The following is a 13,787-nucleotide window of genomic DNA, read 5'->3' as shown; positions in this document are numbered from 1 at the left end:
AAAAAAAAAAAAAAAAAAAGTGGCTAGAAGAGAGGAGGAAGCCTGGGGAGGAGGTGGCCAGGGCTGTGAGGAAGGGCTTGGAAGAGACCCAGGACAGTGGCATAGAGAGAAGAGGAAGCATTCAAGAGACATTTAGAAGGCAGAACAGGCAGGATTTGTGGAGGGACTTGCTTTCTAAGGACAACACGGGGCAGTAGTAAATAGCCCAGGGTCTACCAAAGCTGGGTGTGGTGACCTGACCTTGGAAAATATGCTTCAACTGCCTGAGACTTAATGTCCTCATCTGCAGAATGGGGCTGTCCTGCTCAGTCAGGGGGCTTGTGCATGCCACGTGATAATAAAGGTACAGTTGTTACTATTCCCCCAAGGCCGTTATTGGGTCCACCCTGATCCCTGACCTAGACCACTTCCCATGCTGTAGCTCACCCCTCCCGTCCTTCACGTATCTATTGGAATGTTCCCCTGCCGCCTCACCAGGTGAGGTCTCCCTGTTAGATGCCCTCTTTCTCTACCTTTGCCATTAGCTATCACCTTTGCAGTTGTTCATTACCTGTACAATACGTGACTGCTTCATGTTTGTCTGCCCCCACTGGACTGGCTGCACCACGAAGTCAGGGCTAGGGTTGTCATCACCATCGTGTCCCCGGCACCACCCGGATACAAGGCTGGACCCAAGCAGCTACTCAAGGAAAGCTTTTTGAATGAGTGAGTGAAAGAACGAACAAATGAGTAAACATTTGACTAATAAGTGCATGAAGGATTCAATAAATAAGTGAGCAAACGACTAAATGAATGAGCCAGTGAAGAACAATACAAAGTAAATCCCAAATTGCAAATATTCTAGAACTATGTAGATGAAATGTTCTTCATCTTCTAGAATCATGTTTTATGTTCCCGGGGAAAAGTAAACAGAGAGACGCGGGTGGAAAGAGAATAAATTGCGAAGTAGAAAACTGCAGCGACATCTAGGTGCTGGCAGAAGGAGAGTCCTTTAGAATAAAACACTTGCTGGAGATTAATTTGGAGGAATTGAAAAAAGAGACGTAAGAACCACACGCCCGAAAGGTGGAATTGAACCACTCTGTCGCTAGACAGCTACAGGTTTGAAGCCTGCACCCCAGACCACTGAGGATCATCCGGGCGGCAAACCCTACTCCCCGGAAACTATATAAAGTACCAAATTATCTTCATTTTAGAGTCATGGTTATTTAATTCGCCATGGAGTAGACAATGAATTACAAGACCCATCAATTATGTGGATCTGTTTATCACAGTGGAGGTCTTTTTAAAAGTTTTTTTCTACAGTTATGGCATCAATAGTACTCATAATGGAAACTGCCTAATTTACATGGCGCCTTGCATCCTGGGAATCAGCTCCCCGGGACCTAGCCAGTTATTAAAGGGACAGGAGTTCCTTTTTCCAAAGTGAAAAGTCAGTGTTATAAAGAGAACAAACTCAAAATTCGGAGCCCAGAAGCTCTATTCCCGGAAAAATCCCAATTCTTCTGCAGAAAAGTGAGTGAGTTCCTCACATAGCATGATTTAGCCCAACCCCAGAGACGCCATGCAGGCAGCTATGGGGCTAGTGCGACGCCTGCTGTTCCGTTGTGTAACTGCGGGGGGATTTCAGAGCTCTTCGTGAACTTTATTGAGCGTCTACTGACTCCCAGGCACTGTGCTAACTTCTGGGAATGATAGACAGCTTGTCCCATTGCATCGAGACATTAGAGATCATCAATTTCTACACCTGCGTGTTATGGTAAGGGAAACTGAGGCTCAGAGACGAATAATACCACATCCCAGTTCACGCAGCCCATGCACCTGGGAGAACCCAGGCCATTATAATTATTAGTACAAAAAAGGTGATTCTTTTAGAAAACAAATCAGTGATTCCTTGACAGCAATATTATTCGCTCGCATGAAATTCTCCCATGACTTCCATCTTAGAGTAAAAGTCAAAGTTCTCTCCCTGGTTTACAAATCCCTACGATGTAACCCCTTTCTGCCCTCTAACCCCATCTCCTATTTCCCCCCCTACACTTGGCTCCAGGCATGCAGCTGTCCTGCTGCTCACACCAGTCGCGCTTCCTCCTTTTGTTTGCGGGTCCCCCAGCCTCGGTTTCTTTTTCTCCATGTACTTGCCGCCTCCTTCCACTCTGGCTTCTGCTCAAATATTAACACCAACTGCCCAGTTTAAAATAGCAAGCCCTGTCACTCTCTCCCCTTCCCCTCCATCACCTCTGTCACCACTTGCTCCATGTCTATATGCCTGTTGTCTGTCTGTTCCCGGTACAATATCAGCTCCATGGAACTAGGGACTTTTTGTTCATTGCTGTAACCCTAGTCCCTAGGGGTGCTTCACTGGGTAGGAGATGTTCAGCAAACGTTGAAAGGATGAGTGAAAGAACGTTCTTACTATTTTTCTCTGAGCCTCAGTCTCCCCATCTCTGTAGAGCTCTAATACTGAGCTCACAGGATGAATCATTCTGAATCCATGAGTATGCACGTCTGGTATTGAGTCAGGCAACTGGGAGGCTCTCAAGAAAATTTATTTCCATCCTCAACTTTTTTTTTTTTTAGTGGAGTGCCAAGGATGGGCTTGGGGCTTTAGCTATTTCTGGACCCAAAATTCAACCAGCCCCTCTTCCCGGACTTTCTTTATTATTATTATTATTATTTTAATACTGGGAACTAAACCCAGAGGCTCTTCACCACTGAGATACATTCCAAGTCCTTTCCATTTTTTTTAATATTATTTTTTAGGTGTAGATGGACACAACACAATGCCTTTACTTTTATGTGGTGCTGAGGATTGAACCCGGGTCCTGCCCTTGCTAGGGGGGCAGTCCGCCGCTGAGCCACAATCCCAGCCCCCAAGTCCTTTTCATTTTTAATTTGAGACAGGGCCTCACTGAATTGTTGAGGAGCTCTTTAAATTGCTGAGCTGGCCTTGAACTTGTGATCCTACTGTTTTAATCTCCCCATCCCTGGGATTACAGATGTGCCCCCTCTGCCACGCATGGGGCTTCCCCTGCTCTCTGATAGAAGAAAAAATACTTTGCCTTAGGGAAACTAAGAATAAAAGCATCTCAGAAATGTTGCTATTCTTTTTAACTTGGAAATTTAAAATATTGTGCCTGCTTGGAAAATACAGATTCAAGAAAAGCCCCCTGAGCCCCCTTTGTCTTAATTATTTTTTAGTTGTTGAGGGACCTTTATTTAATTTACTTATTCATAGGTGGTGCTGAGAATCGATCCCACTGCCTCACACATGCTATGCAAGCGCTCTACTGCTGAGCTACAACTCCAGCCCTGAACTTTGTTTTAGATAGCTACAGTTGGGCATCTCCTGTAAACAAAATCAGTGCCTGTAACTAGTACTTAGAATATCATTATCTGTCTCCTAAAATGGTACATCCTCTAGTGGCAAGTGATATGAATTTATGTGATGCATGAATGGATATTTTAAATGTTAATATTTTGGGGGTTATCTTTACTCTTATCTTCTATTTCTGGCAAGTAATACTGACTTCTTTTCAAGGTGGGGAAATAACTTTTTTTTTTTGGCTTCTTTTTAGATATACACGACAGCAGAGTGTATTTTGACATATTATACATACACGCAGTGTAACTTATTCTAATTAGGATCCCATTCTTGTGGTTGTACATGATGTGGAATTAACTGTCATGTCTTCATATACGAACATAGGAAAGTGACATCTGATTCATTCTACTGTCTTTCTTATTTCCATCTCCCTCCCTTCCCTTCATTCCTCTTTGATTAATTCAGTGAACTTCTCTTCTTCCCTCTCCCTTCCTTAGTATGTTAGCATCCACATATCAGACAGAATATTTGGCCTTTAGTTTTTCGTGATTGGCTTATTTCACTTGGTATGATACTCTCCTATTCCATCCATTTACTGGCAAATGTCATAATTTCATTCTTCTTTATGGCTGAGTAATATTCCATTGTGTATATATACCACATTTTCTTTATCCATTCGTCTGTTGAAGGGCATCAAAGTTGGTTGCATAGTTTAGCTGTTTTGAAGTGAGCTGCTATAAACGTTGATGTAGCCATGTCACTGTATTATGCTGATTAGGAAATAACATTTCTTTTTCTTTTCTTTTTAGTTGTTGATGGACCTCTATTTTATTCATTTATTTATATGTGGTGCTGAGAATTGGACCCAATGCCTCCCATTTGCTAGGCAAGTGCTCTACCACTGAGCCACAATCCCAGCCCCCCAAAATAACATTTCTTTATAAAGTATTTTTGTTCAGTTTAGTTTTGTGTGGTGCTAGGGATGGAGCCCAGGGTCATGAACAGCTAGGTAAGTGCTACCACTGAGCTACCTCCCCAGTCCTTTTTATTTTTTGAGACAGAGTCTAAGTTGCTGAAGCTGGTCTCCAACTTGTGATCCTCCTGCCTCATCCTCCTAAGTCGCTGGGATTACAGGTATGTGCACCCCCTCCCTTCCCCAGCCCCAGCTTTATTTCTTAATCAATTTAAAGAAAAATATCAGGTAAATTGCAAAACAGTTGGTTTAAGGGACATGAAAGACAACAGGGGCTGAAAGTTTGGGAAACCACGTCATGACTAACAATGGCAGGTTCTGTTTACTGAGCATTTATTATATGCCAGGCCTGGTACCAAGGGCTTTACATGTAGGTATAGTTAGGGCGACAGTTTTCCACTGGGGTAAAAGTATGTATGGTCGAGGTCATACAGCCAAGATGTAGAGGAGTTGAGATTCAATCCTAAATCCGTGGATTTTTAGACTTCCTCCTCCTCCCCCAGTTTAGTTTTGGAACCCGCAGCTCACAGACGTCATGAGGGATATAGTTCCAAGGCAATGGGGACGGAGAGCAGTGGGTGAGGAAAGACATTTGGGAGGTCGCCTAGACACGGCCTCCTGACTGATTAGGTATTGGAGGGAGGCTGGGGTCTGGGATGTAACGACGTGGGCAAGTCCCTGAGTTGGCAGTCGGGTAGGATGAGGAAGAGGTTTGGGTATGTGTGTGGGGTGAGGGAGCCTTCCACAAGGTCAGTGGACAGTGGCCTGGGTCCCAGGTGAGATGGCTGCACAGTAGGCAGTGTGGGCTCCATTAGTGACGTCTGCCTGCAGCACGGGCACGGAAAGTGGCTGCCAAGGCTCGGTTAGCCCTGGAATGGGCGGTCTCTCAGCATCTTCCCTGGATCATTTAATACTCTAAACAGATGGAAGCAGGGGACTTCTTCCGCAGAGATGGGTGATGTTCTCCTGCGGTGTCACTTAAGTGCTTTCCAGTGCAGGAAGGTGAAAGCTGAAGGGGACTTGAAGCACAGGAGGCGTTGGTTTTCCACAGGAGTCTTTATTACAGTGTAAATCCAAGCGCAGGCCTCCTTTGGGCCCCATGCAAAGCCCCTGCTTTGGGGCTACCGGTGTCCTGGAGACACCAACCCCTCACAGCGCTTCCAGCGGCGGGACCGCGGAAGTGCAGGGCGGCGCTCTGTCTAGTCAACTACAAGTCCCAGCAGGCCCCGCGGCCAAGGTGCCTTATCTTCCCCAAACTCCTAGAGCAGAGCCACTTGGGAAATGTAGTCCTGGCCGCTCAATTTGGGCTCTTTCCCTAGTGGGAGTGATCCTGACACCCACTGGGAAATGGCTCAGGCCGAAGAGCGGTGAGGGTGGGGGTAGCCAGGAGATGGACTGGGACAGAGAGCTGCTGGGGTTAGGGGAAGGCGTCCCTCGGCAGAGACACCCCTCTCATTCGGCTTTGGCTTTGGATCCGGAGGCTGCAGCTGCTGCTGAGGAAAGGGCTCCAGTCCCTGGGATTTTAGCTCGGATCCTGAGGGAGAACCGCTTGGGGTCACCAGGTGTGGTCAGAGATGCCAAAGGCCATGGAGATTGGGAAAACTGAACTGGGGAACTAGTCGAGTACCCCAAACCAGCTCCTGCCTCCACCTAATGGCCTGCATTGGAGTCATCTCTCATCCTGCTCTGAGAAGGGGGCATGTAGCCCCAAGAGATTTAGCGACCCATGCAAGTGTCTGGGAAGATAAAAGGAAAAAGTTCCCATGCTCCCCATTTCCCCTCCCGTCCATCTCCGCCTCAGGCCCTTACTTAGCTTTGATGTGGCTCAACTGATTGGTCACCAATCCCACATACTGGTCGATCTGGGCCTGGGGAAACCAAGGAGGAAAAGAAAGAATTGGAAGGAGTTCTCTTCAATTCATGAAGGAGGTGCCTTCTCACCCACCTCTAAATCAGAAGCTGTGGGGAGTGGCCCACCACTCCACCTTCAACTCTAATAAAGTCCCCTTGGATGACAGAGGTTCAAGTGTAAGGTCAGTGGCTGGGCCATGTTCCCCATGGGGCAGAGATGTCAGACCTGCAAGTATCTATCTGCCAAGTGAGCCTCTGTCCCTGAGCACCTTGGTTGATCCTTGAGTTTATGTGTGTGTTCGCCTGCGTGTGCTGTGAGGTATGGAAAGCCTTAGAGAGTAATGAGTTCCTGAGTGAACTGATTTAAATATTAGTTTAATTCACAATGTTAGCTGACTCTGTGTGTCTCGGTGACTCCAGTCTGTGAGTTAGGTCCGCCTCTCTGGCAGGACACCTATCATTTGGCTCTCAGCTGGGCTGAGAAGGAAGTGTCAGTCCACCTGCCTGACTCTGGATAGGATGGATGTCAGTTGGTCCTGGACATTCCAGTGGTCGGGATAACAATCACCTCTCCCAATTTTGACTGACATGAGAGGCAATCCCTGACTGTTTCAGGTAATGAAGGCATTTATCAGGGTGCCTGACTTTGGCTGGGATGGGTGTCAGTTAGACCCAGCTATGTGTAGGCTACATGGCATTGATCTGTCTGCCTCTGTATTTTGGTCTCAGTGGTATGGGGGGGTGGGGGGAGGCAGCATGCTCCCATCTATCTGCGTGGATGAGCACTATTCAGCCCCAGGGTGTGGCAGAGAGAGGAGGCAGCTAGGCTGGCCCTCTCTGGCTAGGACATGCCAATTGGACCTTGGAACTGCCATCAGCTACCATCAGACTTTGGATCTATCATCAGAGGATGAGTTTAGTCCATCTGCCCTGGGTTGGGGCATGTCCGTTGGATCCTGGTTCTATCAACTAAAATGCCTGTCTCTGGCTATTAGACATATTAGACTCTAGTTCTGATGAAGGGCAGCAGCCAAAAACCTGGGTCTGGCTGGGACATCTGTAAGTGGGACCTGGTTCTGGAAGGGAGGTTTGTCCTACCACCCGTGTTTGGCCCTGGAGCTTGCCACACGCACCTGGTGCTGCCGATACAGCAGAGGAACAGTGAATAAAGCAATCACTCCTGCAGGTAGAGAGACGGGGATCAGGGGTCTCCCGGGAGATCAACAGCTCCAACTGAAGCTTCATCCCCCACCAAACTCCAGCAACCCACCTCCCCAGGTTGCCCTCCACAGACACCCCAGCTCACCCAGAATGAGAAGAGTCAAGCCGTTGAAGACGGCACCCACGAAGGTCAAGATGTAGAAGAGGAGAGCCAGCTGGGGGTGAGGTCAGGGTCATCAGGGTCTATGGGCTGGGAACTTACCCAGCCATGGTCCTCCCATCCCCCTCCCAGAAATGAGTGCTGGGAACCCAGGAGGGCTGTGGGCAGGGGCTTCAGAACACCTTGAGGGAATCCACCAGGTCTTCGACAAGGAAGAAGTGCCGCAGCTGGGTGGCTGTGGAAACCACGTGGGAGGCGATCTGCTGGGACCAACGTTCTGTCTGCTCCCGAGTCAAGGTCAGATCCACATCCAGGTAGGCCCTGATGGGACAAGGGGTGTGGGGTGAGTCAGCGGGTGGATGGGGCTCGGAGTGGGAGGAAGGGGCTCAAACAAGGGCAATAATGAGGGTTGGGGACAACACCAGTTAGAACTAAAGGACAAATCAAAGGAACCACATGAAGAGGGCTGGGGTCAACATGGGGGTCATAAGAAGGAATCAGGAATTAAGGGATCCAGGTTAAGACCAGAGATTAGTATTGTGGGTCAGAACCCACTTTAAAGTCAGGTCAGACTAGAAAGTTAGAATGAGGAGGGGCGGGGCCAGTACCAGATGCCAGTTAGTGCCTGACTTGAGGTCATGGGTCATGATTTAGGGCCAGTGCTGGGGCCTGATGGAATTGGGGTCAGGGGTTCTCACTGAAAGGGGTTGGCGCCATCCCCCCGGTGCACAGCCTGCAGCACTTTGCGGTAAACCCTGAGAGAGATGGTGCCGCAGAGCAGCAACAGAGCCACGTGGGCGGCCACCGACACGATGCTAAAGTGCAGGAGGCAGAGGAGGGAGACCATGAGGCCAGTGAAGACCACGCCTGACGTCCTCGTGTCCTTCCAGTACAGCAGGTCCGCCACTGTGGAGGGGGAGGCATCAGGCTGCGGCTGGAATCTGGCCTGTCTGACCTCTTGATCCCCGTTTCTGTCCCACGCCCGCACCATGCCTTCTAACAGTGCACCCGGCTGAGCCCTAACGGGGTTTCCTTTTTCGGGGGGGAGGGAGCAGATAATGAGGATTTAACCCGGGGACAATTTACCCCTAAGTTACACCCCCAGCCCTTTTAAGTTAATTAATTAATCATTTTTGAGACAGGGTCTTGCCAAGTGACTGAGAGTCTGCTTCACTTGCTGAGGCTGGCCTTGAACTTGTGATCCTCCTGCCTCGGCCTCTGAAGTCACTGGGATTATAGGCATCCGCCAATGGGCCCAGCTTTAATTCATTGTTTTTAAGAGCTAAGCGACTTTCCCCTAGTGTGGCTGTTCTTTTTTTTTTTTTTTTTCTTCCTTCCTTCCAGGTACTGGGGATTAATCCCAGGGGCAGGCGTTCTACCACTGAGCTATACCCCCAGCCCTTTTTATTTGGGGTCTGGCTAAATTGTTCAGGCTGGCCCGGAACTCTCTATCCTGCTCCAGCCTCCCCTGTGGCCAGGATTACATGCAAGCACCTCTATCTCAACGCCTCAGTCATTTCATTCTGCTGAATCCTATACTTATCCCAGGGTCTTTCACTGTTTCCTAACCCCTCCTCCCCTTGACCCCAACAGTGAGGCAAGCACCATTCTTCTACAGATATTCTTACCTCCTGGAGCTTCTATTTCTGAGATAGACTCCCAGGGGTGGCATTGCTCTGTGGACCAGCTGTGTATTTTTTAATGTCATGAATTTTGTCAGGTGGCTTACCAGCAAGACTCACAAGTCTTATTTCCAAGAGCAACATAAGAGTGATCTTTTCCCAACATCCTGCCCTGCAACGGAGGTTGTTCTTTTTCAACAACCTGGTTTTATTTTTGCCAGCCTGACAGTGTAGTGATAACTCCTTGACAGTCTTACCAACACGTTTTCCTAAGTCTTCAATATATTCATAATACCATGCTCTCCTTTCTAAGCACTAATTCAAATTTCTGACCCTTTTCAGAACTGCTAACTCACCTCTCAAGCCTTGCCTGAGCCCTGATCGGTGACTTCCAGGCTCCAAGGTTTCAACGGTCATCAACCATCCTCCCAATAACCCAGTCTCACTTCAGCCCCAAACTGTGAGCTCAGTGGTCCTCTATTTCCTTCCAGACCCTCCCCATCCTCTCATCTTCACTCCAAATCAAACTGACCCATCCCACACCCACACCAGCCCTCTCACTTCGATATTCTCCCTATACCCATCCTGGCATTTACCTCTAAATAGGAAAGGACCCCCACTCCCAAGTGCAAAGCCCTCCCAGGCAGGTTCCCCAAAGTCCAGGCCAGTAGATGGGGGAGGGGCCGGGTCGCCTGAGGCGGGGCCTAAGTTTAGGCATGCTGGGGGGAGGGGGCCTCGCACTCGCAGCTGTGCTGGCTTGTCCAATCCCTGAGTGACAGCACCGCCTGGGCCTGAAGCTGGGGGAGGGGACCTTGTTGCTCCCTAGCCTCAAAGCCCTGGCTTGGAGGAGAGGGGGACCCCACAAGCCCTCCAAGACCTCCCTAGACTCCCCCTGACTCCCCCCAGCCCCAGCTTGCAGTGCCGGGGAATTCCGGACCAATAGGAAACTTGCCCCAGATTGGGGCGAGACCAGGGCACATCTGTACCCTTTCCGCTGTCCCCCAACCCCAGTCCCAGGCTGCCCCATAAACCCACCTTTACTCCCCATCTTGACTCTAAGGGAGAGGCTGCAGACACCACTGCTTCTCAGAAATTTTGCCCACTTGTGGAACCCGCAGGGAGGGAGTAGAGGGGCGGAGCCCCTGTGTAAGAAGCCAATGGCTGTCCATAGAGGTGTGGCCAATTCCAAAATTGGAACTCTTTGTAAACAGCCTAGAACAGTGATGTCTACAACCAACCTGTGGCGGTTCCTGGAGGCAGAGTACATTTAAAAGTAAGGCTGGGTCTATTTACAAGTGGTCTATAGACGTGGTCAGGGAAGAGAAGAGTTTTTAAAGGAGTAGAATTTACTTATAAAAATATCATAGCCAGGCGCGGTGGCACCTGCCTGTAATCTCAGCGGCTTGGGAGGCTGAGGCAGGAGGATCGCAAGTACTTTAGCAAATCCCTGAGCAACTTGGCAATACCCTGTTTCAAAATAAAAAAATTAAACGGGCTGGGGATGTGGCTCAGTGTTAAGCACCTCTGGGTTCAATCCCTGGTTTGAAAAAAAAAAATCCTATAATTGCATACAGGAGAAAGCCTATATTTTCAGAGATTTGGCATGTCCACAATCGGCATGTAGGGAGTCCAAAAGAGGGAGGATTCATTTTTAGCAATCAGTCAGTCCTAATGCTTGAAGGAGGGCTAACTTCTGGAATGGGCGGGTAACTACATAAAAGGAGCCAATGGTAATCTCAGCTAAGGGGAAATTATGCTAATGTCCCCACTGTCCTGTGTTCCTTTGCCAGGTTGGCCCCTTTAACTTCCAGCTCTCCCACATTTAGCCTGCTGTAGTCCAAGGGAGCATCTGCTTACACACTGCTTACCTAGAATGTGTGGCTGCAGGGTGAATTCTGATTGATCCCTGCTATGGAGACACTGTCCCAAGACTGGCTCTGGCTTCAGTGGTGCCCATGGCTCCTCTTCCTCAGCCAGCGAGGGCTCATCAGGCCCAGAGTTGGAATCTGGGGATCCTGGTTGGGATGGAGTACCAGCCTCAGGTGTCCTACAGCTGGGGCTGGGCTGGGGGGTCAAGACCTCAGTTGGCGAGGACTGAGAAAATCCACGTTGTAGGTCCAGTTCTGGCGCAGTAGAGAGAGAAGGTCATGAGTATTCTCCTTGGAGGTGCCCCAAGAGACTACCCACCCCTCTTGGCTTAGGTCCAACTTGGACATCTCACCTTCCTTAGCCGCTCCCTCCTCCAATCCATCAGGTTCCTCGTCTTCCAGAGGGGTGGAGCTGCTGGTGGCAGAGTCCTCCCCAGATCCCACTCCCCTGGCAGCCCAGCCCAGCTGGTCCAGCCGGAGCCTCAGGTCCTCCAGAGGGCGTTCAGTCGGAGGTACGGTGTCAGGATCACCCCGGCGTCCAGGCTCTGGGGACTGGCTCAGGCTGGGGATGCTCTCCAAGCTGTCTCCTAGGCCAGGCTGAGGGGGCAGGTCTCGGGGTTCTGAGACTGAACGGCCCTGAGGCCGGGGGCGGCGGGCAGCTGAATCTCTACGGCCCCCAGAGCCCACCACACCATCGAAGGCGATGTAGGAGAAGGTCAGCTCCCGGGGGGTACCCCAGTCCTGGGATGTGGTCTCCTCCTCCTCATCCTCTGAGAATTCCCGGGCTGTATGCAGCTCCCGAAAATCCGAGTCGTCGTTTCCTCCTGTTGGGCAAAGAAGGGCTGTGAGCAGAATCCTGACCTACACAGGTGCCCCTTTCAGTTCCCACCCTCGTATCCCCCCATCCACTTACCTTCTGTGGAATCAGGGGTAGAAGAGGCTGTAGATGGAGCTTCTTCTGCAAAAAGAAAGAAATCAAGACTCTTAGGAAGCTTATAAACTCTGAATCACAGAAGTGCCAGTCCTGGAATCTAGGATGATCTGAATTAAGGAATCTTAGAATATTTTGAGCCACAGGATCAGGACATTCTGCATATAGACTGCAAAATCTTAGCATCACTGCTATGAGAGGCTCAGAGTCTAACAAGTAAGTTCCTATCCAGGAATTTCAATCTTAGAATCTTCAACTTAAGGATCTTGGGAGGTTTCAATTTACTCTTTAAACAACCATTTACTGAATGCCTACTATGTGCCAGGCACTCTTCTAGGCCCTGGGAATATATCTATGAGCAAAACAAAAGTCCTGCCCTCATAGAGGTTACATCCTATGGGAGAGGCAGACAATACATAAGTAAATACATGACATAGGGTCTTAATAAGTGTGTGAAGAAAAATAATCAGGGTAATAGGAGAGAAGGAGAGGTGGTGCTGTTTCAGATAAGATGGTCCCGAAACCTTCTCTGTTAAGATGATATTTGAACAGAGGCCTGAATGAAGTAAGGAAGCCATGAGGACCTCTAGGAAGAGCTTTCCAGGCAGAGGGGAAAGCTAGTGCAAAGTTCCTGAGGCAGGCGCTATGCTTATATATGGTGAGTGGAGCAGTGTGCCTGGAGCAAAATCAGTGGGAGAAAGGGCAGGAGATGACAGGAAGACTAGCAGGGGTGGGGTGGGGAACAGACCAACCAGCAGGCACTCACTTTATAATGCGGGATAAGAACAAGATCTTAGAATGTTGGGATGAGACTCTGAAATTCTTAGAATTTGGGCATCTGGACACTCCAGACATGCAAGTGGCTAGGTCTGAGAATGTTGCCATCCCCAGCTGTCAGAACCTTTCTGAGTGGGACAGAGGATGGTAAACACGGACTGCTAGAGCTCTGGACTCAGAGATCAGGAAGATCAGACCAAGCATTTTCAATTGGGAATCCAGCCCCTAAGAACTGGGTTGGGGTTCTGCACACAGGTGATGTCTGCACATAAGGTTTGGAAATTGAAACAGGACGCCCCCTGCCCCCACCCCGCAACTTCGGCTGGAGAATCAGAGGCCTGGAGCTGAGTGGGTCTTCCCCAGGATTACCACTAATGAGTGGAAAAGCCTGCTGAACACCCAAGAGTCCTAGCACTAACCCAGGGATGTCTTTTCCGGAGACAGGGGATTGGACAATTTGGGCTAGATTAGGGCTGCTTCTCGGGTAGACTACGAGGGTGGGTAATGGGAAGTCATACCTCTCTTCTCCATCCTGGCTCTGCCCCTCTATTCAACCCCCTCCCCGCCAGCTGCGGCCAGCACCAGAGCCCGGGGACAGCTCCCCGCGCACCTCCTCATCCCAGGGTTGGGCGGGGCGACACATCCCAGCGCCCTGCGCGCCGGGGTCCAGTGTCCCCATCTCCTCCCTTTTTCACCCGGGTTCTCCAGGTCAGGCTGCCCCCGCGGCTGCCAGAGCGTAGGGGGGGGAGGGGAGAGCTTCCTTTGTCTCCTTCGTCTCCTCCCTCCATCCCGGCTCTCCTGCGGCTCAGCGCCCAGGGGATATCAGGAGGACCCCACTCGGGCCTCTGAGACCCACAACAGGCCACAGCCTCCCTACTCACTGCAGTGGGCGAAGACCGGCAGGACCTGCCCCATGGCCCCCCTCGGGCCTGCATCGGGACCCCAGCCCACTCCGGCCGCGCCGCCCTGGGCCCGGGGCCGCGGGCGCTCATCTCCGGCCGCGCCCACGCCACCGCCGCCATCCTCGCCGCCTCCTCCTCCCGGGCTGCTCCAGCAGCCGCCGCCGCCGCCGCCGCCGCCCTCTGCTCGGCTTGGCGAGGGCGGCGGAGCCGCGGCGGG

The 13,787-nt window shown here is 50.5% G+C and overlaps 2 protein-coding genes and 1 non-coding gene across 3 annotated transcripts in view; 1 reads left to right on the top strand and 2 right to left on the bottom strand.

The window, feature by feature from the left end:
* Positions 1–1,055: 1,055 nt before the first annotated feature.
* Trnastop-uca lies at positions 1,056–1,142 on the bottom strand. Its single transcript has one exon. It is a non-coding gene; the product is annotated as a tRNA-Sec (tRNA).
* Positions 1,143–4,614: 3,472 nt separating this feature from the next.
* Positions 4,615–13,783, bottom strand: Rtn2 (reticulon 2). Its single transcript, XM_015496702.2, has 10 exons — positions 13,550–13,783; positions 11,874–11,918; positions 11,314–11,784; positions 10,961–11,215; positions 8,169–8,376; positions 7,653–7,791; positions 7,456–7,525; positions 7,283–7,329; positions 6,108–6,166; positions 4,615–5,832 (listed from the first exon to the last, which is right to left on the bottom strand). Exons 1-10 carry the CDS (start codon positions 13,581–13,583, stop codon positions 5,751–5,753), a joined length of 1,410 nt encoding a protein of 469 aa, XP_015352188.1. The 5' UTR covers positions 13,584–13,783; the 3' UTR covers positions 4,615–5,750.
* Ppm1n (protein phosphatase, Mg2+/Mn2+ dependent 1N (putative)) overlaps positions 13,582–13,787 on the top strand; it is a 2,535-nt gene continuing 2,329 nt past the window's right edge. The window contains exon 1 of the mRNA XM_048791239.1: positions 13,582–13,762. Coding sequence (XP_048647196.1) covers positions 13,582–13,762 — 181 coding nt within the window. The remainder of the gene's footprint in view (positions 13,763–13,787) is intronic.

The sequence above is a fragment of the Marmota marmota genome, unplaced genomic scaffold (genome assembly GCF_001458135.2).
Source record: "Marmota marmota marmota unplaced genomic scaffold, marMar, whole genome shotgun sequence".
In the NCBI taxonomy this organism is placed as follows: Eukaryota; Metazoa; Chordata; class Mammalia; order Rodentia; family Sciuridae; genus Marmota; species Marmota marmota.
Note: the sequence above shows the minus strand (reverse complement) of the source record. Positions and strands in the feature narration are given on the sequence as shown.

What these genes read in the sequence shown, in the direction of transcription:
- Rtn2 (XM_015496702.2), bottom strand. Translation starts at nt 13,583, where the DNA reads ATGGGGCAGGTCCTGCCGGTCTTCGCCCACTGCA. An exon ending in GCCGGTCTTCGCCCACTGCA is followed by an intron (nt 11,919 to 13,549) that starts GTGAGTAGGGAG and finishes TTCTTTTTGCAG; the next exon opens with AAGAAGCTCCATCTACAGCC. An exon ending in ACCTGGTGGATTCCCTCAAG is followed by an intron (nt 7,526 to 7,652) that starts GTGTTCTGAAGC and finishes CCTCACCCCCAG; the next exon opens with CTGGCTCTCCTCTTCTACAT.